Source organism: Lepidochelys kempii, chromosome 18 (assembly GCF_965140285.1).
Source record: "Lepidochelys kempii isolate rLepKem1 chromosome 18, rLepKem1.hap1, whole genome shotgun sequence".
Classification (NCBI taxonomy): domain Eukaryota; kingdom Metazoa; phylum Chordata; order Testudines; family Cheloniidae; genus Lepidochelys; species Lepidochelys kempii.
In genome coordinates this window covers 12,347,157-12,373,920 of record NC_136397.1, presented here as the reverse complement: position 1 = coordinate 12,373,920, position 26,764 = coordinate 12,347,157, and the positions used below count along the sequence as shown (strand labels likewise).

The following is a 26,764-nucleotide window of genomic DNA, read 5'->3' as shown; positions in this document are numbered from 1 at the left end:
GACCCCGAGTTCCAGCACCTACAATCACATGCTAACTTCTAGTGGCTCATCTCTGACCACGATTAAGTGCTTCAGCTCCTTCATTACAAATCTATCCCTTGGGTCCTGATACACAGGGGGAGTCTGGAACCATCGGGGTGCTGATGATGGAAACCATGTTATCTGGTGTTTGTTATTACTACTTCAATCCAGCTGCACACCCCCCCCCCCCCAGTTCCAGCACCACTGGATGTACACTCACAATGCGGGGGTAGGGGGGGTCCAAAGCAAAAGCCGGCATTCCCCTGAAGACACCCCCCCACCCCAACACATACCCTTTGGGAAAGTTGGGATCTGAACTTGGCCACATTAGTTCATTTCTAAGGAGTACTAGAGATGATCTCTCTGTGTAGCATTTGTCACGCCCAAATCGCCCACAATACGTAACGAGGTGTGTCCATAAAGCCCTCCTGAAATGGGGCGGTGGGGATGGGGTGAGGGCAGCCCGGAGCAGGAATCCTGCCTGCCCCAGGTCCCCCAGGCTGGGGACTGGGTTAGCGGGGGGTGGGCAGTGGGGTGGGCAGACTCCCCAGCTGTCGGTGTGCTGGGCCCTTGCCCCAGGCGGCTCCAGCGATCCGCCGCCCGGGCTGGAGGGAAGGGGCTGAGTCCGGGCGGCAGGGAGGAGCCCCGCGGAGGGGCGTGTTTAGTGCGTGGCAGCGAGAACCTCGCAGCGCCGGGAGTCGGCCGCGGTGGGTGCCCGCTTTGTCCCGCTCCCCGGTGCACAGGGCCGGGTCCGGTCTGCAGGCAGCGCCGCGGCTGGAGCCGGAACCGGACTCGGGGAGCCCAGGATCCGCCACAAGTCGCCCCGATGCTGCCCCAGCTGCTCCTGCTGCCCGGGCTGGTCCTCACGCTGCTGATCGCGGAGGGGAGCGGCGGTTCCAAGCAGGAGGGTGAGAGGGGGGCACTGAGCGCCTGTCCCGGGCACCGCCAGCGGGGGGCCAGCGTCCCCTGCCCGGGGAGACCCGGGCACCGCCAGCGGGGGGCACTGAGCGCCTGTCCCGGGCACCGCCAGCGGGGGGCACTGAGCGCCTGTCCCGGGCACCGCCAGCGGGGGCCAGCGTCCCCTGCCCGGGGAGACCCGGGCACCGCCAGCGGGGGGCACTGAGCGCCTGTCCCGGGCACCGCCAGCGGGGGGCACTGAGCGCCTGTCCCGGGCACCGCCAGCGGGGGGCACTGAGCGCCTGTCCCGGGCACCGCCAGCGGGGGCCAGCGTCCCCTGCCCGGGGAGACCCGGGCACCGCCAGCGGGGGGCACTGAGCGCCTGTCCCGGGCACCGCCAGCGGGGGGCACTGAGCGCCTGTCCCGGGCACCGCCAGCGGGGGGCACTGAGCGCCTGTCCCGGGCACCGCCAGCGGGGGCCAGCGTCCCCTGCCCGGGGAGACCCGGGCACCGCCAGCGGGGGGCACTGAGCGCCTGTCCCGGGCACCGCCAGCGGGGGGCCAGCGTCCTCTGCCCGGGGAGACCCGGGCACCGCGAGCGGGGGGCACTGAGCGCCTGTCCTGGGCACCGCCAGCGGGGGGCCAGCGTCCCCTGCCCGGGGAGACCCGGGCACCGCCAGCGGGGGGCAGCGTCCCCTGCCCGGGGAGACCCGGGCACCGCCAGCGGGGGGCACTGAGCGCCTGTCCCGGGCACCGCGAGCGGGGGGCACTGAGCGCCTGTCCCGGGCACCGCGAGCGGGGGGCACTGAGCGCCTGTCCCGGGCACCGCCAGCGGGGGGCACTGAGCGCCTGTCCCGGGCACCGCCAGCGGGGGGCCAGCGTCCCCTGCCCGGGCAGACCCGGGCACCGCGAGCGGGGGGCACTGAGCGCCTGTCCCGGGCACCGCCAGCGGGGGGCACTGAGCGCCTGTCCCGGGCACCGCCAGCGGGGGCCACTGAGCGCCTGTCCCGGGCACCGCCAGCGGGGGCCACTGAGCGCCTGTCCCGGGCACCGCCAGCGGGGGGCACTGAGCGCCTGTCCCGGGCACCGCCAGCGGGGGGCCAGCGTCCCCTGCCCGGGCAGACCCGGGCACCGCGAGCGGGGGGCACTGAGCGCCTGTCCTGGGCACCGCGAGCGGGGGGCACTGAGCGCCTGTCCTGGGCACTGCCAGCGGGGGGCCAGCGTCCCCTGCCCGGGCAGACCCGGGCACCGCCAGCCTGGAGTCAGTGCTCACAGCACAGAGTGAGTAACATGAGCTTCAGGTACCACCCAGTCTGAGGTAAGTGCCCAAGGCTCAGCCGTTGGGCCCTGTTGCATCACACAACCTGTGGTCAGTGCCTGTTACACTTCTATGGTGCACCTAGACAGCCAGACAGGGATTGGTAAATGGAGAGTTGGAGCCCTGGGATGCCTGTGTGATTATCTGAGGTCTGGAACAATCAGAAGATACCATCATTTTATCCCTATACAAACAGCTGGTGAGGGAACCTCTAAAGTATTTTGCTAAATGCAGAAGAATTGGAATAGCTACTGCAGATGACTACAAGCATGATAGAGTTTCAGCATTACAACTCTGAAGAGCAATTTGGCTCATTACATTTATTTTCATTAAAGAAGTGGCAATTAAGAGGCAACGTGATTTAAGTTGTAAATAATGGTACAAGTTCAAAATCAGGAGTAGGGAATTTTCAAGATTCCACAAATTTCCCCATCCTGAATCAGGATGAAAAGTCAAAATCTTGAAAATTTTCACAAATCAAGAACCTGGAAAAAAAAAATCCATTCAGGTTGATAGAAACATTCTGTTTAGATAAATTCAAAATGTTTTTTTTTCATTTAAACCCTTTTTTGTGGAAATTTTCTAAAATTCAAAGCAAATAGTCATTTTGACCCTCCAGATTGAAAGCTTCTATTTTGAAAATGTCAAAATGTGATGTTTTGACAACTTCCAAATGTTTCCTTTCCCCAAATGTTTGGAATTGGGAGGTTTGTCAAGACCGACCCTTTGTGTGAACAGTTTGCTTTTAACAAATGGGCATTCGGTGGGGGGGAATAAGTTTTGGCAAAAAATACCAGACCAGCTCTAAACAAGAGGGCACAAGCTAAAATTAACAAAGGATCAAGCACTGAGGGGGTTTAGCAGGAAGTTCCCTATTTACCTTTCTAGATCTTTGTGTGAATTTAGTTCCGGTGAAGAGCAAGAATGCCATCTCTAGAGACCAGTGGCCTCAGACGCAGAAAAGTGTTAGCACAGAGAGCTGCACAGTAAGCTTCCCCTTCACCGTCCCGTCCATGTCCCCAGACCCTGATCTGGAGGATCAGATCATTTGTAGGGGCTGAAGGGATAGTTCAGTCTCCAGCCTCACTCAGTCCTTGGCTTCTCCACTGAGATTGCCACAGAGCTGCCGATACTGCTGGTGGATTTTGTGTTGATGTGGACATCTGTCTGACTGCCTTTAGCTGAGGGCAGCTACCAAATGGTGATGTTTTTGGATCACTGGTGACTGGCTGGATTTGAACTGGGAGCCTCGCAGGGAAAGGCTGTATCTCACGTTCCCTACCGTCTCTCACTAAGAACAACGAGGAGTCCTTGTGGAGACTAACAAATTTATTTGGGCATAAGCTTTCGTGGGCTAAAACCCACTTCATCAGATTTCCACTCCATGCATCTGATGAAGTGTGTTTTAGACAACGAAAGCTTATGCCCAAACAAATTTGTTAGTCTCTAAGGTGCCACAAGGGCTCCTTGTTGTTTTTGCTGATACAGACTAACACGGCAACCACTCTGAAATCTCTAACTACGGAAGCTAAACTGTGGGCCGTCACAGGCAGCAATAGGAGCTGAAAGTTTGAACCTATTAAAAGAGGTTAGGCCTGCTCTGTTTACAGATTTTGTACCGATTTAACAATTTCAGGTAGGACAGTGATTTTTTTTTTTTTAAACAAAAACAGTTCCCTAGTGTGGATCCAATTGTACTAGTAATAAGGTGCCTGGTACCGGTATAGTTTATTCCCCTAAATTGGCGGGAATAACTTATATTGCTATAAGCATCTTTTTACTTGTATAACTGTATCCCCCAGGGCGGTGTACTGCTTTACCAGTCCCAGCATAAGGCCCCAGTACTTAAAGCACCACAGGGTTGGTGTGTAGGCGAATCCTTAGAGGAGTGTAAGAAAAGCAACTCTGTGCAAAGCTTGGGTCACGCTTTCTGCACTCCTTGTGCACCCCAGATTCTCACTGATTTTATTAACAGGAGTCCAAGGCACACCAGGAACAGAAATTTGGCCCTATGCAGGAATCAGTGTGGTGTATTGCATAGGGCAAGGGGCTTGGAATGAGTGCTTTTCCCTTTCGGCCATTGACTTGCTGCAGGGCCTTAAGAAAAATCTGCACTTCAGCTTCAACAATTGTAATATGGGGATACTACTACCGAGCCTCTTCTGTAAAGCGCCTGGAGACCCATTTTTTTGCAAGTCTAGGTACTACTTGTGCTGTGTTTGACTTACTATTAAAAGAGAAAGTGTGCTTCAAGTAAACTTAATATGGCAATTCAATTCTCAGATGTCGAATCGGGCATTGATTTTACTAATTGTCTCCTGGGTGAGTCGTATTTTCTTAAGCTTTATTTTACTAGCAAGCTTTACAGTCATGCTTTCCAAAGTGCAGCTTAGGGCTAAAGGCAGCCCTTGGCGTCTTAATATGCAACTGCATCTGTGCTCTCCCTATAAGTTCAGGAAAAAGATGATCGTCTCTAAGGGTATGTCTACACTGGCACATCGTCGGCAAAACTTTTGTCGTTCAGGGGTGTTAACCCCCCCACACACACACTCCCCCGAATGACAAAAGTTTTGCAGGCAAAAAGCACCAGTGTGAACAGCACTTTGTTGGCAGGAACGCTCTCGTGATGACAAAGCCGCTGCTGCTTGTGGGAGGTGGAAGTTTTTTGTGGAACTCTCTCCTGCCGACCAACAGCGGCTACGTCGGCTGTGTCGCTAAAAGCTGTGTAGTGTAGCCACAGTCTACGTTTACTGCTGCTGAACTCCTCCAGCAAGCAGATTCTAACTATTTATGTGGAGAAACATTGAAGTCCACCCTGATAGTATTGCTGTTTGCATTTATTATTGATCTAAATGTTATGTCTCTGTAACGATACTTTGCCTTCCATAGCTCTTTTCACCACAGTGCTCCAAGTGCTTTAGAAAGGTTGGTAAGCATCATGTACCCATTGTACAGATGGGAAAATGGAGGCCCAGAGTGTGAAGTGATTTGCTAATGTCACAGAACAGGTCAGTGGGAGGCAGAATCCAGGTCTCTTGAATCTAAGTCCAATGCCTGATCCACTGATCCATGCTGCTTCTGTACTCTGTGTTTATACAGTTAACTGTAACTTCCAGGTTTCTGGTTGTCCGAGTAGCCTTCAGTGTCACTGAGTCTGGATGACCCTGCTTGGCAGAAAGGAGTCAGTGTTTTTGTTTACAAGAAGTAATGTGGGACAGAAGATGTGAAAGAGTACATCTGCTTTGAAATGCTTCCACAAAATGCCAAACATATGTTACCCTGCTCACAAGGGCATTTGAATGCTGGTGTAAGCTGGCACCATTCCAGCGATTTCCAGCTGGGGATCTGGCCCGGGGTGATTTATGTCTGGAGAAGGGAGCCAGGATTTGAAATGGTGATGTGGAGAAAGAGAAGAGCATTTGGGGAACCCAGCAAAGGGCTTTGCCGGTTATAGAGCAAAAGGGTAACTACTGCGGCTTAGGAAGTGAATATTCACTTGCAGCAGTAACTTTGAGGAAGAAAAGGGTAAAAGGGGAAGGTAGCTGGAGGCTGCATAGTTCAGCCTTAAGACTTCCGAGACTGGACTGAAAGAATGCCTTGTGGGTGGAAAGATCTCTCTGTAACTAGAGGCCTCTTGGCACAGAAGTGAAGCCTAGCTAGTGTCTCTCAAAGTTGTTCCTCCCCACCAGATCATTAATTAAGGGGAATCTTTATTGAGGAATTCGGCCCAGAGTCTGTGTGGGGAGGACTGAGGCTCTGCACTGGCTTTTTCTCGCTCTAATTAATTTATATGCTGCACAGTGAGGTCTTTTTCTGTCTCCGAAATATGACACCTCTTCCTCAGCCATCCGCTGGAGCCTCTCGCACTCTCCCATTTGGTGCAGGAAAACTCTGGAAGTCACATAAGATGAGTGTAAACAGTTTGCTGACTGTCTTTGGAAGGTGGCGTGAAAATGAATTCCTGCTTTGTTTGGTTTGAGATCCTCGGTCCTTGGAGAGTATTCAGGCTGGAATAGCTGCCCAGCAGTGGGCTCCTATAAATTATTCCGTCTTATTCAGTTAATTTACATCTTCAGCTCTCACAGCAGGGGCTGGAATTTAATGTCTCTTTTCCAGCCCCCTGCCTGGTATTCCACATTTGCGTCCCTTCTCATCTGCCCTCTGATTCCCATTTTCTAGGAAAGCCTGAGCTCCTGGCTCCCTAGCAAAGCAGGCTGTTCTGATGCTCTGCACGCTGTCACATGACTGGAGACTTGCCGGCTTTAGCATATTCCCTGGGGGACTGCATACTTTCCCAAGCTGTTTACATCTGACTCCACAGAACATGAAAAGCAGGAGTGTAATTAGGGCCCTAACTGTGCTGGCTAAATAACTGAGTTTAAAAACTATGCTTCTGCATCATTCAAATTCCTTTATAGCTCTGTCCATCTGTCTGTCCATCCATCTGGCTCATGCTCAACACTGTGGTACCTAAATGACTAACAAATAGCCCAGAAGGGCTCTGTGGAGCTTGGAAGCTTGTCTCTTTCACCAACAGAAGATGGTTCAATAAAAGATATGACCTCACTCACCTTATCTCAAACAAAATATACTTAAATCCAACTTGATGGTCTCTTATTGACCTGTAATCTCTTTTCATATTGTTGTGATGGGAATAAAGGATCTCACGGACTTCTGGTTAAAACCCCTTCTCTCCCTCAGCTGGGAATCCCAAACTTATCTCTACCCTTGTTACCCCCACCCCAGATCTCTCTCTGCAACTGTACTATAGTTTCATCCATATCCTGAGGACTCAGACAGATAATTGCTGTGGGTTAGTATCTACCCTTCACCATTTTCATAAGAACATAAGAATGCCATATTGGATCAGACCCAAGGTCCATCTAGCCCAGTGTCCTGTCTTCTGACAGAGGACAGTGCCAGGTGCCCCAGAGGGAATGAACAGAACAGGTCATCATCAAATGATCCATTCCCCTGTCGCCCATTCCCAGCTTCTGGCAAGCAGAGGCTAGGGACACCGTCCCTGCCCATCCTGGCTAATAGCCATTTTATGCTCAGTGGTCTACCACATCCAGAGATCCTGCTTTTCTCATGCATCCAGAGGCATCGGGCTCTGTGTGCCCAGGAAATCTATCCAGATGCATTAGGGATGCACACCATGTGCACCCACTAGGAAATTCACTCCTCCAGTGTCCTGCTAGATCCAAGAAAATGCTCCTCCAGGCCAATCCGTTATTCTTGGAATTTTCCAATGTTCCAGTCGACTGGCCCGGGATCCTGTTTGAACAGTGCTGCCAGGACCCCTGCACATTCCTATCCGGGTGAAAGTGTTAACATGAAGCAGGAGCATTCAGTTACATCAAAGAAATCATGGGTCCAATCCTAAAAGTTTTACTCCATTTTTACTTTGACTTTGATAAGAGCTTTGTCTATGGGAGTTTTGCCAGCATGAGGATGTGCAAAAACTGAAAAAGTACTTTAAGAAACTGGAAACCAAAAAATCAAGAGCAGTAGGGAGAGAATGTTGGATGGAGGCTGTGACAGAATAAATCCACATGATATATAGTAGACATCTGGACCACAGATCCAGACTACAATAGAAAATCAGAGGCGCATCCAAGAGAAAAATAACAGCTATCTGGCCAAATGCTGCAGTTCCTTATGTCGGTGTAAATGCTCACTGGAGAGAGCGAGCAGTGCTGCAGGTAAGCACTTAAACAAAGTGGATGATTTTCAAGTCTGCACATCCATTGATGGCAGTGTTATTTTTTTACCTTCATGTTTAATTTTCTTTAAACTCTGAGGAAAGTGAGACTTACATTTTACATTACTAGAGAAACCCTCAGTAAGTTGTATTCTCTGTGTCTGTCTCACAAGCCGAGCAATGAAATGATAGTTTTGTAAAGTCTCAGACTTCACGGGCAGGGCCAGCTTCTGACCTTGGTTGTACCAGTGTAAAGGCAACGTAACGACACAGGTTTCATTGGTATTAGCGTAGGGCTCCTTAGCCATGCTCTGCCTCTGGCTGGCCCCACTCAGGGGCTACACTGGCTGGCTGCTCCAGGAGAGCAGAGCTGTGGGTGAGTATCTTGCGGTGCACCTCCAGAATGGCTTTCCACCCTTGCTGGCCTGCAGCCCGGCTTCCACCAGTGGACTCCAGGCTGTGAATCAAATCCTGACTGTAATTCAGGAGCCGTCTTTTCTCAGGGACGGAAGCACCTCCCACCGCATTGAAGTCTGAAGAGCACTGTTCCCTCTAAGCTGTGCGCGTGTGTGCACACACGCAGATTCTAAGCCCCGTGCACACGGCGAAACACCGGGCGCACAACGATTTGCACAGAAGAAACTTTTTGCGCACTCGGCCTGTCAAAAATGTGCACAGAAGAAATTGTGCGCACAGCCTGTCAAAAATGAGAGGGAACATTGCAGTAGAGTAGCACGTGCAGAATTTGGTCCGAACTTCGGTGCTGAGAGTCTGCAGGGGAGCATGACTTTGCTTATGCAAACATTTGACCCTAGATCCAAGTTAGACGGGGCTTTAGTCTGTGTTTCATAGGACTATGTTGTCGCAATGAAAAGCAGAGGTTGAGCGGAGGCAGTCATGCTGGGTGGTGAGTGATGAAGACATCAGGACTCTGTCAAGTTCTATTCCTGCATCTGTGGCTAGCTTGCCATGTGGCCTTGGGAAAGTCACTTAACTTCTCGGGGGGTACGTCTACACTGCTGCTTGGACCAAGCCTCCCAACCCAGGTAGACAGGCTCACGCGAGCAGGGCTCGAGCTAGCGTGCTAGAACAAGCAGTGCGGACGTAGCCGCTCAGGCTGCAGCTTGGGCCCTTGAGCCAAGGGGGTCAGAGCCCGAGCCTCAGCATCCACACTGCTATTTTTGTAACATGCTAGCTCGAGTCCTGCCAGAGCGAGTCTGTCTACCTGGGCGAGAGGCTCGCTCCCAGCTGCAGTGTAGACGTACCTGCTATGCCTCAACTTTCCCCACACTACCTACCTTCATGAAGTCAGCCAGGGCCCTCAGGCTGCCAGTCCCCACCTCGCCCCTGTTTCTAATCGCAAAGCTGCTTTTTGAAGGTGGGTTGTTAAATGGTGAAACAGAGAAGGGCGGAACGTCTTTCTTTACCTGGTGCTTTCTCCTGCCTACAGAAAACCTGCTGGTTCTTACTGTGGCCACCCAGGAGACTGAGGGATTCAAACGCTTCAAAAGATCAGCCCAGTTCTTCAACTACAAAGTCCAGGTGAAGCCGCGCAGCCTTGGGAGTTGCTCCAAAGGGACCCCCACAACACCACACTTCCATCAGAAAGCTTTCATGGGTGCGGCAAGCCACGCTGCTATGACATAGCATCGTGCCGCTGTGACTCAAAAGCCGCGGCACCGAGCCAGCCCCTGTGCCCGATCATTTCCTACAGAGACACCCGTGAAAGCTCTTTGCTGCGCGCTCTCCTGCACCATTCCTCGTGGTGATGCTCAGTGGCAGAGGATGGGTCAGCAGTAACTGTGTGTCCACCAGAGCAAGTGTCCTTACGCCCTTGCCCGCTAGGAGTTGCACTGGGAGAGGTCGGGACAGGTGTAACTGAGTTCCTCCTCAGCCAGCGCTCCTGCACCATTGCTCCTTGCCAAAAGTCTGACCGGAGGCCAGCAGCGACGTAGCTGTGAGTTTCTCTGGCAGCTGGTTCTCCTACCCCATTTCTTAGAGTGACTCACGCTGGGGAAACAAGTTGTTGCCTGTGTAGCGTGAACTCTTTGTTAAAAGGTTCCCTGTCACCCTTTAGGTGCTGGGGCTGGATGAGGAGTGGCGTGGTGATGACAAGAAGGCAGCAGGAGGTGGGCAGAAGGTCCGTCTCTTGAAGTCCGCTTTGAAGCAGCATGCGGATAAGGAGGACTTGATCATCCTCTTCACAGAAAGGTAAACGGGGCTGAAGGGATTTGCCATGAGTTGAGCTGTGAGGCAGGTTCTTAACAGGGGGTAATTAACGCTGAAGGAGGTTGGTAGGGGAAGTTGAAGTCCTGCCTACTGGGATTCCCTGCGCCATGCTGACTGCGAAATGTTAAATGCATCAGTGCCAGCTGGGAAGCTCTCACTGCAGTGGACCAAATCCAACTCTTGTGTAAGGATGATGGAGTTACCTCTGCTTACACCAGGCTGAATTTGGCCTCCAAGGGATCAGTGGGCTAGTTTGCCATTCTGGCCTGGCCTTTCCCAGCAGAATTGTCCGCTTGGCCAGGAGAGGTGGAGAGCCAGGCGGGCGGCATCTTGGGAGCCAAGAACTAGTCCGCGGTGAGGAGAAATAAAAGAGTGGGCTGACAGATGTCAGGGTTCAAGTCCCAGCACCCATAATGGACAGGCCAGGGATACCAGCGTTTGCCGCAGGCTCCGAGGACGTGAAGGGAAAGCTCTCTAGAAGCAAAGCCCCTGAGCGTTAAGGGATGTAAGGAACAATCCATCTGTGAGCTCAGTATTTTATTCACCACAGTAGGTTAGTTTGGAACAAGTACCATATTCCGCTCAATGAATTCACAGAACCACAGAAAAATAGGACAGGAAGGGACCTTGAGAAGTCATCGAGACCAGCCCCCTGCACTGAGGCAGGATGAAGTAAACCTAGACCATCCCTGTCTGGGGTTTGTCCAACCTGGTCCTAAAACCTCCAGTGTTGGGGATTCCATAGGGCTATTACCACACCACACCGATGCCTGGAATGACTGCAGGGATTGTAACGCTGTGGTGCAGGGCTAAAAGAAAGGGATTCCGAGAGAATCTTCTGTTTCTCACACTCTTTTTTTTCCTGACCTGTTCTCTTTGACTTCGTTCCTTTCTGTTCTCCTTTCTGCCTTGCTCTGCTGCTCCTGCAGCTATGATGTGCTCTTTGCATCGGGCCCTGCAGAGCTGCTGAAGAAGTTCAAACAGGCCAAGAGCAAGGTGGTTTTCTCAGCAGAGACCTTCATCTACCCTGACCGGAGGCTGGAAGCCAAGTACCCTCCGGTGCAAGATGGCAAGCGTTTCCTGGGTTCTGGAGGTAAGAGACAGGTCAGCGTCTCCCAGCTTTGTGTTTCCGGGAGACCAGGCTCTTAGAGAAGATGGGGCGGGGCAGAAAAGTACTGTGCAATTAGAGGAGAATTGAGACCATGTGTGTACACATTCATAGCACATAAGCTAGGCACTTGCAAATATGTCTCCCTCCATTGATTGCAACCCATGTAGAGGATAAGAACCTGCAACTTACTCTTAGCTAGTGGGGCTGCTCCTTTAGCTCAGGTTACAGAAGCTTGCGCTTTGGGTGCTGAAGATTAAGGGTTCAATCCCCACTGATGACCCATGGTGGGAGAGTGCACGTCCCTTTGCCGAGAGATTGAAACTGTGTATCTGTGCTACCTTGCAGGGGGGGACATATGTATATGAGACAGTGTATATGTCCCCTTGGAGAAGGGACTGAGACATTGTCCACATGTATGAGTCCCTGAGAATTTTCCCTTCCAGGCTGGCTGGATTGAGACACTGGCTCTCTTCACCCTTTGCCTTGTTCCCGCAGGTTTCATAGGTTACGCTCCTAACCTAAACAAGCTTGTGGAGGATTGGAAAGGACTTGACAATGATAGCGACCAGCTCTTTTACACCAATATCTTCTTGGATCCGGAAAAAAGGGTACGTGTGAGTTGGTGATGCAGGTGCTGCATCTGGCCAGTGCCAGTGATCCCTGGTATCCTGCACCCTTTTCTGGGGCGTGCAGTGTGTTTTTTGTTTCCAGACTTACTTGTGTGGAGTCCCCCAACCCCCAAGCAACATTCCAGCTGGCTGTAAAGGAGGGTGACCACTTAGGAACCTATTGCTCCAGCAGTATTTTCCTGTTTTTTCCCCTTCTTCATCGATGTCTCCCTAGGTGTCTCTTTCTTGCCCCAGTAAGGACTACACTGGCACATGTAAATGTTCACTTATGTGTACAGTGACCCATTTTGTTCAGGCAGATGTGCACCCTTGCACACACCCCCACTGTACCGACCCTTGAAAGGGTCACTGCCCTATCAGATTTGGCCCAGATGGCAGGTGTTTTTAAAACAAGGTTTCATGTCACTTTACACCAACGGCAATGATGTCATAACATTTAAAAAGCCTTATTATCCTTGAACAAATAAAACATTCTCCTAGCGTGTTTGTGACCCAAACGTTGCAGGGTTGTGCAAGAGCATAGGAACCAGGAAGTGAAACTTGTGACGATCAAGAAAAGTGAAAGTGAAGTCAGCTATTTGCAAAAAGCCATGAGAGAAGCAAGTAGAGTGGCACTTACTTATCCCCAGGTCTGAATCTGGCCCATAACTTTTACCATGACTGTTTCTCTTTAATGATCTCCGCTGAAGTCCTGGTGCAAAGCCAGACCAGAGTTGAATAGTTCTATTGACACGGCTTTCAAAATCCAGATACTGTTACATCCATTCTCCCCCTCTGAGAGTTATTCTAATATATCTTAGGTGATGCTTGGAGGGGCAGTGAACTATTAAGTCAGACCTAGGTTTGAGTGGGATTCTGATGAAACCCAGTGTAGCATGGTTTAAAGCCACCTGGTGTAAATGCATCTGCCACCCAGTCTTAAACCATTGCTAAGTTGTGGTTTAACACTGCTAACATGAGCAGCACTCACGGAAGATAGATGGAAGCTGGAGACTGTCCACAAAAGAAATGTATGTCAAACCTGCGCTCCTGGCTATGTTTTGACACGTGATTCATATACTGCTGTGTGAGCAGGCAGGCATATTTCCATCAGTGTGCTTTTATTTGTCGTCTTTTCATGCCCTGGGAAGCTTTAAGCTGTTCGTGTTATCTGGTTTTGCCTAATGCAATATAAAATCATATTCTGTAAAATGCGGATAGTGAAACTGACCTCCTCTGGAGAGCACTTTGAGATCTAACGCTGAAAAGCGCTGTGGTGGTGGTATTTTAGCAAAGGGAGAACTGCTGAAGTTCAGGTGGGACTGGGGATCACTGGGAGTATTTAAGGTTTTGGAGCCTGTGGGACATGCTAGTGATCGGGATGATACAATACATCTTTATTTAGCACATGGTCTTTCACACAAACTGTATTTAAAAATGACTGACATAGTCAACAGTAGCCCAGGGAGGGAAACGTGAAAAGATGTAGGCAAGGAGAGTTGTTGTTTTCATAGGAGATCTGAAAAGAGACGCAGCATCTGCTACGGGTGGAGGAGGCTATTCTAGAGATCAGAAGATAGAGTGGAGAATGCTCTTGCATTAGTAGTGGTGAGACTGGGTGAAGGGGCAGAGATGAAACCTGTGGTAGATGAGTGGTGGGACCAGGGAGCAGGTTCAGGGCTCCTAGGGGGTTGAAGTTAATGGTGTTAAACTGATTTACAGCAGCTAAGGACCTGGGCCTAGATCTGTGAGGGAGGTTGAAGCGAATCCATGGAGGGTTTGGGAAACAAGGGCGGCTGGTTTTATAGGGTTTTCTGCAATGAATGGAGGGCAGTAAGAGGGGTGGGAGAGCTGGAATGACCCATCTGTTTGCAGAGCGTATGCCGTCCTAAATGAGCGTGTCCGAAATGAGGTTATTTCGTTCTTTAAAGGAAAATATCAACATCACTGTGGATCAGAGATGCCGGATCTTCCAGAACCTGAATGGAGCATTAGGTGAGATGGGGAGGCTCATTCCTCCTTGGAGAGTGCAGAGCAGCTAGAAACAGTCACACTGTGGCTGAAGTGGTTAAACTCCAAAATCTATCCCCAGAGCAGGTCTCTGTTGAAAACCTCTGCCCAGACTCCTGGATTTGATTTGCAATCCCCATAGAGCCCCCAGCCTCGTTCTTACGGCATTGCCAGCTCCACAGTTAGGCCTGCAGGTCGCGTTTTCCATACCACACCTCCTCTCTGCTTTGATCTCCACGCATGTCAAAGTACACTAGCTTTGGGGAGGGAAACTGGTAGGGAAGTAGCAACACACAACCCAGGGCCAAGGGCCACCTGCCTGCCTTCTTGGTTCTGTACATTGGATTGAATGGCCTGAAAGGTGGGGAGCTGATGAGATGCATTCATCACTCACTCACACGTACCATGCTTTTGGCCAGTCAGTTATTCCACCCTTGGAAAGTTTTATCTATTTGTTCTCCTGGAGCGGAGAAATATAGGTCTTTATTTTAGTTTATCTCTTCCCCCCTTCCCCTTATTTTAATTAGCTAGGCAGTTATCATGGGGCAGGGGGGATTTTGGGGTCCCATTCTTATCTTGGTAAGGGTGGGAGTCAGAGGGTAGCTGTCCCTCTGGAGAGGTCAGGAGCCCAGCCTATCTCTGATGGGGGAGTGAGGCAGCTCAGGTTCACCTGGGACTAGGTCACTCATTGAGTTACTGAGAGGCAGTCAATTAGGCGGGGAAGCACCTCAGTGAGATAAAAGGATGCTGCTCCCAGTGGGACAGGGCTGGATGAACAGGGGCCCCGAGGGAGGAGAAGAGTTCTTAGAGTGCAGGAAGAGAAAATGCCTACATAGAAGGTTTCTTGGGGGGGAACTTGGTGAGAGGGGCTCACCAGCAAAGGAAACCCAGGGAGAATGCTCCTGAGTGGGAGAGTGGCCAGAAGGAAGGGCCTGTGAATGCTACGTCTCAGAGAAGCCTGGCTCCCATGAAAGATTCCACCAGGCAACGGCAGGAACTCTAGATCAGAGGAATTATATGATGTCGTGAGGAAGAGTCTTTGTGGTTTGGCCTCTGTGTGGAGACCTTGACCCAGGAAAAGGGACCCTTCCGCTGCTCGAGCCAGGAGGCCCCTGACTCCAGAAGAGGGTTCCAGGTCAGGAAGGCCTCACCGGTAAGGGGCCTTGGGCATCATGAGAGTTGGCAGACTAAGGTTGACTCAGGCCCTCCTTCCTTCAGCTAGAGAGGCTGAGGGGGAGGCATTTTTGTGTGATGTTCTGCCTTTTGGGGTGAATAAGCTAGACCCCTGAAGGGGCACTCTTCAAGATACAAGCATCAGTGGACTTATTAAAACCCTTATTTGAGGAAAATGAGGCAGAGATGCGATGGCGACACTGCACTGGGCTGCCAGGGGGCATTGCAGGAATGAGGGCCCTTGTCACTGTGCGTGATTGGCCTTTTTGCATAGCTCGGTTACACAGACCCCTTGGCTGGTCACTCTGCAGTCACTGTATAATGCCATCTGGGGATGTGCCAGACAGACAGACATAGGGGAGCATAGAATTCAGAGGAGGAAAAGCTGCTTTTGCCTGGATTCTCCCCACCCCCTTGCTGGTGCAGAATTGTTCCTCACCACATATTCTTTGCCTACTCTTGATTTAAAGGATGCAGTCAGTGAGGCTTTACTGGTTCCCTATGGGAGACTGCCTTACAGCTTAATAGATTTCACTCTCCAGAGCCTTCCCTGATCCTATCCTTTCTTAAGTTCCATCTCATCACTCCTAATTCTACCCCGCTGGGCCGCCCTAAATAATTCCTCTCCCTCCGTGGATTGTCTGTGCTCCACAAATATGATAGATAGTTATCCAGCCCCACTCTCCCGTCTTCCCAGGAGTTGCTTGTATGGGATGGCTAGGGCATTGTGTGGCCAAATTGCTACCAAAGCCTCCTGCAGATAACATTGCTGTGATGTGGTTTCTAGATGAGGTGGTTCTGAAGTTTGAAAATGCACGCGTGAGAGCAAGAAACGCAGAGTATGACACCCTCCCAGTCCTGATCCACGGCAATGGACCCACCAAGGTAAGCAGGAGCCTTGAAGAAGAAGGTTGGGTATGAAACCAAGGCAAATAACCTCTTTAGGCTTGAGGTGGTGAAGCACTTGCCTAGGGAATTCTGGGAAATGAGGCATCCATCCCTCACACACTGACTTCTTCCTGCATAAATTCACAGATGGGGGGATTGGGTGGCTCCCTGCCATGACAGCAAGACATGGAGCTCCTTACTTCTTGGTCACTGGGCCAAATCAAGACCAAGGTCAGCAGTGATTGAAAACATCCCCACCTGAGGAATGACTGGCCAGCAGCCACTGAGTTGGTGGTTATCAGTCCAGTTCCTAGTGCACAGGTGTTCACATCACAATAATTGCCACGCTTGGTCCCCTTCTTGCCAGCCTCAACACCTAGCCGCCAAGGACTGACCAGGCCATGGAGACTGAAAAGTGCTCTCACTCCTTCGTGTTATCCCAGCACATCAGTATCCTCCACTGTAGAAAATTAGACCCTCAGATTTGCATCCTTTTCCATTTCCCTTCTCCCAGGGAGAGAAGGGAGATGAGACTGGCGATGGAACCTGATTGAATATCAGAGGCTGGGGTGAGATTTTCTCCTGCCTTGTAACTAAGCACTTGGGGGATTTCCCTTTGCAGCTGCAGTTGAACTACCTGGGAAACTATATTCCTCGGGCCTGGACATTCGAGACAGGCTGCACTGTGTGTGATGAAGGCCTGAGAAGTCTCACAGGGTTCAAGGTAAGGATTGATGCATATTTAGAGTGGCAGAAGCCTGGTGCTAACAAGAGAATTCCTACACCACGTGCTTGGGTTGCCTCGGAAATGGTGAGGGTGTCGCCAGGTTTCTGGAGCTGGAGAGCAGCCCTCACGCTTCTCACCTTCTTGTTGAATGCAGGATGATGTGTTGCCGTTGGTTCTGATTGGAGTTTTCATTGAGCAGCCCACTCCATTTCTCTCCCAGTTCTTCCTGAGGCTTCAGAACCTCCAGTACCCAAAGAAACGCACTCAGCTCTTCATCCACAACCATGTAAGGAACATCTGCCTTGGATTGTCTTATGCAGTGTTGTTGTAGCCGTGTTCGTTCCACGATACTAGAGAGACAAGGTGGATGAGGTCATATCTTTTATTGGACCAGCAATAACAGATACTATCTCACCAACCCTGTCTTTGTTTTGCCATGTGAGGGATGGCTTGCCTCCTCCTGTATCCCAGAAGTATTTGCAACTTCCCCAGACTGCCGGGACCTGGAAGTCAGGTACAGCTCATTGTTTTCCTAGAAGCCTGTGTATCAATTACCTCCAGCCATGAAGACATACAGCTCACGTGCTCTGGTGTTGCCAGAGCCTCCAGAGCAGGAGGCTGCCAAGCCTAGCCTTAGCTGAGGCCAGACAGCCTGTGTGAAGCTCATGTAACCTACTCTTCGCTCTGTGTCATTTCCCTCTGTGTGCAGGAGCAACTTCACCTGTCTCGGGTGGACACGTTTGTGAAGGAGCATGGCAAAGAATATCATGCGGTCAAAGTGATTGGGCCAGAAGACCACGTGGAGAATGCGGATGCTCGGAACATGGGCGTGTAAGTGAGAAGACCAGTGTGAACGGGCAGACGATAGGGATACTGGAGTCAACCCCATCCTCCGTCTAGGCTCCGTATCACAAGGGAGAGGCTTCTTGCATCCAAGATAACAGGCCTCTGTGGGCAGAGCAGCAGAAGCTTCCTTCATAGATGTCTGCTTTGGAGCTTTGCAGGAACAATGGCTGGTGTTGCAGTGGTATATTGTGTAACAGCCCAACCCATTCTCTCTTTCCCTTCCTTCCTTATGCATGCCCGTTAGATGCCACTTTTCTGGGGTGACAGCATTACAAACACACTTCGATGCCCTCACTGCCAAAGGGGTTCTCAGACCCTCTGCTAAGAACCTCTGTACCACAAAACACTCTCTGTCCAGGTTGCGTCCATGTTCCCCATTTTCCTGCCACTGGCCTGCAACTTGTCCATGGCAGGTATGAACTTAGCCCCTGCTTATTGTCCAGCCAACATGGGCTAAAGCCAGGCTAGATTCCCAGGCTAAGTATACAGCTTTCCACAGCCTGGGTCCAAACAAATGGAAGCAGTAAGGCTCCTGCATCCAGAGGACTTCGAGTTTCTCTAGCCTCAAGTGCAGCCTGTTCCTCTTTCAGTTCAACTTCCAAATCAATGGTTCCCCATACCCATTGCCTCCTTGTCCACCTTCCTGATGGAGAAAACAGCCTCCCCTGAGCTCAGCCCCACTCCTCCCTGCCATGAGGGGCCAGCCACCTGCTACTCCTTTGCTCAGGCATGGGGTTTTAACCCTCTCTTCCCCCCAACCCTAGTCAGGGGCTCTGCACCCAGTCTGTAAAGGATAAACTCCCCCATCCCAGAAGAGAAGGCCCCCTTGACTGCAAAGTGAAGGTCATCCCTGCTGTCCTGCTGCTGTTCTCTCTCTGACCTGTGGGCTCTCTGGCTGTAGGGATTTGTGCAGACAGGATCCTGACTGTGAATATTACTTCAGCCTGGATGCCGAAGTGGTTCTGAAGAACTCGAAAGTTCTACGGATCCTGATTGAACAGAACAAGTGAGTCTGAGCGATCCTTACTGGGCAGGCTTCAAGTCAGGAATGTAGATAGGGAGCTCCTTCTTTCCTGGGAAATGTGTAAGGGGCTGGGAAGAGATAACATTGCTGGGAATGAAACTTAAGGGTTTTCTCCAATAGAGATGGACCAAAACGGGAGCCATATATCCAACCCCCCTCCCTGGATTATTGGATTCAGATGCAGTGGGCTCTGGATGTAAACCATCCCTTGTTTTACCCGTATCTCTTTGGAGCAGAGCCTACACTATTGGGAACAGAGAGGCCAGAATCAGAACCATTTTTTTCCAGACCAGATGTGGGTCCAAGCCACAGGGTTGAGGTCTGGATTTGGATTTACATTCCAAACATCCTGGGCGGTACATTCAGATGCAGGTTTTGCTTCAGCCCATTATAAAGGGAGGGATTCACTGGAAAATCTGGATCTATATCCAGGTTCACAGTCCGAGTTCTTTCTTCCCCATCCCTAAAAATCATGAGTGTTGGATCCAAGAAGCCAGATCCTTGACTGGTGTAAATTGGCATAGTTCCATTGATTTCAGTGATGCTACACCTACTTTCAACAGCTGAGCATCTGGGGGAGGGAGTTTTGCAGGCCCATTGCTGATCAGAAGCCTCCACACATTGGGGCTTCATAGAGAACAGAACCTATTCCTGGTTATGTCTGGCTCTGGCTCAGAGATTTAGCTGTGGTTTCAGTCTTAGGGAGCTGGATACACAGTAGAGAAACATATTTCATGTTACTGAAATGATTCCCCTGCTCCCCAAGAAGAAAGATTTCCAGCTCTGTCTCCAGCTGCTAGAACGCCTTAGATTACATTCAGAGGGGATTGTCTGCTGAATGTGTTTAACTATAAGCTTAGGGCCCAAGTTTGCCCTTACTTACACAGGTGTCAAGAGGGGGTAGCATCTGTAAGCGAAGGCAAAACTGGACCCTGAAACTCTCGTTGGGATCTTCCTCCTTTCTTCCCCTGGCAGCATCCTGCCCTCCAACCATCTCTCCCTCTTGTGCCTGCAGGCCGGTAATTGCCCCACTGGTGAGCCGTCTTGGAAAGCTGTGGTCAAATTTCTGGGGTGCGTTGAGTCCTGATGGGTACTATGCCCGTTCAGAGGATTACGTGGATATTGTTCAAGGGCGGAGGGTGTAAGTATTGTGAGGGACTTTTGCCAGTCAGAATCCCCTAAATACAAGGCTTGCTGAATAGACAGTGGATAGAGAGTATGTACCCCCAAAATCAGTCTAAAGCCAATTGGGATCCTGGGGCAAGAGTACCAGACCATCACTGTGTTTACAGAAGGCAAGGAAGTCTCTCCTTCCAGACAGGAGCAGTTTTATGTACCTGTCTTCTACATACCATATGTAATCGAGGGAGTAAGGTCTGGTGACCAGAGTAGGGAACTTGGAGTCAGGAGCCCTGGGTTTTGTTTCCAGCCCTGTCGCTAATTCACTGTATGGCCAAATCGCTTAGTCTCTCCTTGTGCCTTGTTTTCTCCATCTGCTAAGGATAGAGAATGTGATGCGTAACTATCCCGCAATGCGGGGTGGAAGGGGGATTGTCATTCTTCTTTAAATAGTGTTTGTAAAGAGCTGTGTGCTGCGTGGATGGAAGGTGCTGTAGATGTCCAAAGGCTGATTACTGGAACAGCTTGCATTCCTGATTTGCTCCTCTTTGGGTTTGTGTAGGTCATTGCGTTTGGTTGCTGTAGGGTTTTGAGTCTGACCCTTTAAACTTTGACACAAACCAAATTCTAAAGAACAGCAATGCTTTATTTTTGTTCTTTCCCCCCCTAAATATGTTCACAATGAAATCTAGCCCTTAGTCCTTTGGGGCCTGATCCTGTAAGCTCTGTCCTGTTACTACTTAGTGTCTAAATCTCCCTCTCCCCATTTTGCAGTGGGATTTGGAACGTTCCCTACATTTCCAGCATCTATGTCATAAAAGGCAGCACCCTGAGATCCCAGCTCAACCAGGGAGACCTCTTCCACAGCGGCAAACTAGATGCAGACATGGCTTTCTGCCATAATGTCCGGGATCAGGTCAGTACAGGGAGCTGGCTGCAGGGAGCAAGGGTGGAGTTGAAACAACTCTGCAGGCAGGTTTCAGGACACCCGTTTCAACTGTACATGCCTAGGTGGAAATAAGTGAACTGGCATCAACTAAGCCTACATGCCTTTCCTGACGCACATGCAGTCAGGGGGGCAGGAGAATCTCTTCCTGTGGTCTGAGAAACCCGGACTAAATTCAGTTATACGCTAGGATCCACTCATGCAGCTCCGGTGAACGTCAGTGGGAGCTACATGTGCATAGCCACAGGCCGAGTGACCCTGTGCGAGCTATTTTATCCTGCTTCTGTCTTTAGCTGATGAAACGTGCAGAAGTTCTGCCTCCATCACTGGCCCTTGCTAGGACTATTTAGTCTTCTCTGCATCCCGGGTGGGTCTGGATTTACCAATAAAGGCTCACTGGGGAGGGGATGCCCAGTGTGAAGATTAGAGAGGGAGGTGGGTGGACAGAGGGCATGAAGCCAGGGCTAATGGGAAGCAGCTCCCACAGTAGATAGTTGCAGCCTGATGGTTTCCCTCCATTCTACAGAGGGTCTTCATGTTCGTGACAAACCGGCACCAATTTGGACACATACTCTCTCTGGAGAATTATCAGACGACTCATCTCCACAACGACCTCTGGCAGATCTTCAGCAATCCTGAGGTGAGAGACTGAGCAGGCCTGTCACTGTGGGATACGCCCCTAGCCTCCCTGTTAGATAACGCTGCTACGAGTCGTGTCTCTAAGGGGAGGGTCCAAGCTTTGCTGTGTGACATCCCTCTGATGGGGTTCCCTAGGTGCATAACTGCAGGGCTTTGGGAAAGCATTTCACTCGAAAACTCCTCTGGGCCCTGGAGCTTCCAAGCCGAGAAAATGCTGTCAATTGCTGTTTACCGCTCCGCTTCCCCTTTCCGTGATGAGAGAGAGAGGGGGATGCCAGGGCATGGCTTAATACCACATCCTGAGCCATGCGCCACAGAAGTGACTGCTTTGCTTGTCTTTTTCTAACCATAGGACTGGAAAGAAAAGTACATCCATGAAAACTACACACTAGCTCTGAAAGGGAAATTGGTGGAGATGGTAAGAAATGCTGCTCTTCTCTCAGCGGAGGAGAGAACGGCATGTCAGTATCATATTATTTCAGCCTTTCACCCTCAGAAATAGGTAGCTTACAGGAGACAGTGCTGCCTAAAAGAACATCAGATTCAGAGAGAATGTGGTCTGTCACTATTGGAAGGTATTCTTCGGGACAAATCCCTCCTTCTTCAGAGGCATCTGTCCAGGTTCCTTAATTTTACTGGGAGCAAGGCATGGGAATCTGAAGGCAGGATTCAACCTTTAACATTTTAGCTATTTTTCCAGTGAGCCCTCTCTCCCTGCTCTTGACTTTGTCCTCCTCTTGTCTGACTAGGGACTGTTCATAAATTACATAACACATTGTTTGATGATTTTTATTAAAAAAAAAAAAAAAGACCCAACCACCCCCTTGTAAAACTGGAACAAACACCCCCATGATGCTGTCCTGCAAAATTAAGGAACTCCCCCTCCCCCTACGTGTTATGTAGCTTATGAAGAGCCCCCTATGTCTGTCTGTATTTGTCTCATTCTTCTGTTTGTCTGAATTCTCGTGTGTTCTCTCTCCAGCCCTGCCCCGACGTTTACTGGTTCCCTATATTCACTGACGTCGCCTGTGACGAGTTGGTGGAGGAAATGGAGCACTTTGGCCAGTGGTCCAAGGGAGATAACACGGTAAGAAAAAGCTGGAGCTTCCAAAGCTACAGCTCCCACCACTTAGACCAAGTCCTTGGGCATAGCTGCAGCCTGCTACAGGCCGGAGTTTTAATCCTGTGGTTAAAGCAGGGCACTGGAGTCAGGACTCCTGAGCTCTGCTCTTGACTCACTGTGTGACCTTGGACTTAGGCCCAAACATTCAATAGCGGTCGCTGGGCAGTCAGAAAATCAGTCAGAGACCCCTTAGGCCTCATTTTCGCAGGCCCTGAGAACCTGCAACCTCCACTGCTGTCCACTGGAGTGCTCAGCACCTCTGAAGATTAGGGCCAAGCGGTTGTAAAGTCGGAGAACCATAATCATCCAGAGTCAGTAGCCACTTTTGAAAACTTGGGCTCCAACCTCCTCTGTGCCTTGACTTCCCTTCTATAAAATGTAGATGATCCTTCCCTGCGTTCCAATCCTGAAAAGCCCTATAGATGAACATTATGTTTGTTGGTTACTGTCAAACTGTGTTTCATACTTATCATCTAAGATACGTGTCCCCAATCAATCTTATGGTTCCGTTTCAGGACAGCAGGCTACTCGGGGGTTATGAAAATGTCCCAACTATTGACATCCACATGAACCAAATTGGCTATGAGAGAGAATGGTACAGGTTCCTTCTGGACTATATTGCTCCAATCACAGAGAAATTTTACCCAGGATACTATACAAAGGTAGGCATCAAACACGCTTGGTCAATGGGATTTGAGTGCTCAGCGTCTCTCATGATCATGGCCATGGAGAGGCAATACCACTGGGGCACTGTACCACAGTACGTGCCATAATGGAGGAAATTACCATGGAGTATGTTATCAAGGTGTGCACCATACTTCTCAATAGGAACATGCCCCTTTCTCCCTTATTTCAGGGGTATTGTACCCCAATTACACCAATGTACACACCATCCCCTAGAAGTGAATGCCCTCTGGGTGCTTTGGCACCGTCTGTGTATGTCTCTCTTCTCTCCTGCAGACACAGTTTGAGCTGGCCTTTGTCGTTCGTTACAAACCTGATGAGCAACCCTCCTTAATGCCTCACCATGATGCTTCCACCTTCACCATCAACATTGCCCTGAACCGGGTAGGGATAGATTACGAGGTAAGTGCTTGCAAGAAGGTCAGTCTGGAAGTCTCCCAGACCAGTCTAGGGTCTTCTCCTCCTTCCTGTACCCAGAACACCTCCCAGCTCATCCCCACCTCCATCTCGGGCACCTTGATCCCAAAGGACTGCAATCAGTGACTGGGTTTGAATTTCAGGATTTTCTAATGAGGCAGATTGGTGGTAGAAGGTTCTACCAAACCATCATAAGGGAGTCCAGAAAATCAGGAGACTGTTCGGATAATACAGGGATCCTTTCTCTGCTGGTACTTGGCTGATGCCTGTTTCTTTTTGTTTCACGCAGGGAGGAGGCTGCCGGTTTCTCCGTTACAACTGCTCCATTCGAGCTCCTCGGAAGGGTTGGACCCTCCTACACCCGGGACGTCTGACCCATTATCACGAGGGCCTTCCAACCACAAAAGGGACCCGTTATATCGCAGTGTCCTTTCTCGACCCTTAGAGCCATGCTTCATGAGAAAAACCTTTTCCCAGCATCACTCACCGCTGACTCTGAGTGGGAGATGGGAACGCTGCTGAGTCTCCAAGGCATCCATCAAAGTTATTTGGAAATTGATTTTTTTTTTTAAATGATGGTTTGACTTCACTGTTGGAAGATCGCCTCCACTAACACTGCAGAAAATAGGTAGGAGTGTAGTTCTAGAATTTGGAGAGATTCTTTGTGCCTTCAATTCCGATACTCATCCTCATCTGTGCTTGGACTTTACTTCTTCACTATCTGCCATGGCTTACTGGACTAATTGCTTGGACTGAAAATCCAGGTCTTTTGGGGCAGGTCACTTCTTTCCCCTCCCCACAAGCCCCTTCTCCAAGCAGCAGCAAGACTGTCTCTTTGTGCATCCGACAGAGAAATGAACTTTAGGGAATCCTTTCTGGACATTGCTCCAAACGTGAGTGGGATCAGGGAGCTGGTTTCAGGATCAGGGAGTGGAGTCTTAACAGCTGTAGCATTGGATGAAACTCAGTAGCCCCAGCCTGAGGTTCATCTTAGCCATACCTCTTTGAAGTTACTTGGGAGCACATCACCTTGTTAAAACCAGCAATGATAATACCCCCCATGGCTCCTATTCGCCAACCCATGGTTGGCTGACAATACTTGACTTCTGTGATTAGATTGAAGAGGTGAAAGATGTCATCCCAACCTTATCTTGCTGCAGCTGGAAGGGAATGTGTCCACCCAACCAAACTCTGTGTGTGTGTGTGTAAGGGGCTTCTTAGAAAGGGGAGGCTGTGGAGAACTGGATGGTTTATGGGTATTGGAGCCTTTCACCTCTACGTTACTAGTTCAAATCTATCCCATATCAGTATTGGTCAAAAGTTGTTTCCATCTGATAAGTGTTCAGTGGCCTCTGTGAGGTGTCCTTGGTGCTCTCAGTCTATTTTGCAGTGATCAGTTGTCCATATTACACTTGGCACTGACTGGTCCCTCGTGTCTAGACTGAATGGGCCATGGAGACTGAATTCTCCTCTTACGCCTAGAGGAGATAATTACTGATCATTATTAAAAGAAATTCCCAAACAAAACACTGCACTGCACTCACTTCTCCCTGGGAGATGAGAGAACAAACCTGGGACAGATGTTAGTCATGTTGCTTATTGCATTGCTGGAAGGGACGAAGATTCGACTTGGATGAGCCCATTATAAGAATCTATGTAGAAAAGAATCTTGGTTGAGGCAAGTTTCTTGGGCAGTGTAGGGGAAACATGTACTGCCATCACCCATGCTGTATCTGTTTTGATTATTAAATAGAAGTCTTTAGTCCTCAGGTCTGCCAAACTCGGATGTTGCTTGAGCACGACATTTTCAGCAAAAGTTATTTTGAACAGCCACCTTCTAAAACCAGATTCTTTGTGGGTTTCTAGAGTGACTCTGCCATCTGTTTATAACTGCCAGGTAGTGAAGCCTACTGCCTCTGATACCAGGCAGTTACAGTCAGATGAAAGGAATTGCTCCACTACTGGGGTAAATAGATGTGTGTTTTGACAGAGAACTTTAATTAGCAAATATAGGACAGAAGAAGGGGACACTGACCTTTTCCTTTCTGGGCCCATGCACAGGGATGTCCACAAACACATCTACAGAGAAGGGAGAGAAATCCATGCACCAACAATCAGCTAAAAAAAGCAAAATTTGCCTCTATTTTTAATGAAAATCTGAATCAAGTTAATTAGTTAGTGTCACCAAAGGAATGACCAGTGCAGGCCAGTCATTAGTAAGAAGATGTTGAAGAGCTGTATGTATTTATTCAACAGATTTATCCACTTTGTTGTTTTTTCCTCTGCCCAAGGAATTGACTGGTATAGAGGTCTCATAGTATTTCACACAAGATGTACAGTTTTAAACAGCAAGTTTTACATTAAAACTTAACAAAATGATGTGTGCAATAATTTGATTCTTTAATATGTATATTTAAATTGTATGGGAGAGGCAGACTTCATATAATTAATGACAGAACACATAACTTGGTGGATCCCCAGTATATCAGGGTTATCTACAGTAACTGGTAAAGCAGATGCTTGCAGTTAAAGATCAGGACAGATAGTCTGCGTTCAAGGCCTGGCTCTGCTATGGGCCTGCTATGTGACCTTCGATAAATCCCAAGACTCATCTCTTTGCTGTTTTACAGATGTGGGAAGTAAGGCACAATAATTATTCTTCTCCCCTCATGTGGGTGTTTGTAATAAATGCATTCATTCTCATGAGGTGTTCATGTGCTACAATGCTGGGGAGCTGTAATACTTACCAAACCAGATACTTTTAAAAAATATTAGAATATTGTTCTGGAAAATGGTGACCCTTATAAATCATTTTCATGTTGTAAAGAAGAAAAAATACCTAATTAATAATAGTCTCCTGTCCAGGGCTTGGGTGAAGATTCAAATTTCGTAGTACATGTCTGTCACAATGAAGTATTTCCAGACGTTCTATTTGATTACTGTATTTTGACTGTATGCCCTATGCTTCTCTTGCAGCAGAGGATCTCAGTTAAATATTTCAAGAACGGCCCCCTAATGTTACTCTTTTGAAAAGCAACGGTCTTTAAAAAATTCCAGAAGGAAACAAAAGAAATTGATCTCTCAGTATAACTACCTAAGAGAGTGCTGGTGTAAGAGGGTTATTGTGACCGCTTCCCAGAGATTGGGGGGATTGGCATTGGACTATGGAGGCTTTCAATCATTGGGTTACTGGTTTGAGTCCAGCCTAGGTTAGTGGAGGCTCAGACATTTTGTTTAATAAAATAATTGGAATAAAATGCTGGTGCTGGAGGTGTCAGGGC

At 49.7% G+C, this 26,764-nt stretch overlaps 1 protein-coding gene across 2 annotated transcripts; it reads left to right on the top strand.

Annotated features, from left to right (window-relative positions):
* The first annotated feature begins 695 nt into the window (after positions 1-695).
* On the top strand, positions 696-25,874 carry PLOD1 (procollagen-lysine,2-oxoglutarate 5-dioxygenase 1). Of its 2 annotated transcripts, XM_073316636.1 has the most exons (19): positions 696-929; positions 9,390-9,481; positions 10,017-10,150; positions 11,098-11,261; positions 11,775-11,887; positions 13,819-13,882; positions 15,858-15,955; positions 16,581-16,682; positions 16,840-16,971; positions 17,395-17,516; positions 18,433-18,537; positions 19,571-19,696; positions 20,449-20,590; positions 21,147-21,260; positions 21,612-21,677; positions 22,242-22,346; positions 22,898-23,044; positions 23,343-23,468; positions 23,773-25,874. In XM_073316636.1, exons 1-19 carry the CDS (start codon positions 848-850, stop codon positions 23,926-23,928), a joined length of 2,190 nt encoding a protein of 729 aa, XP_073172737.1. In that variant the 5' UTR covers positions 696-847; the 3' UTR covers positions 23,929-25,874. The 2 variants fall into 2 exon arrangements, with proteins under 2 accessions (XP_073172737.1, XP_073172738.1); XM_073316637.1 differs by lacking the exons at positions 23,343-23,468; positions 23,773-25,874 and having other exon boundaries at positions 22,903-23,009.
* The last annotated feature ends 890 nt before the right edge of the window (positions 25,875-26,764 follow it).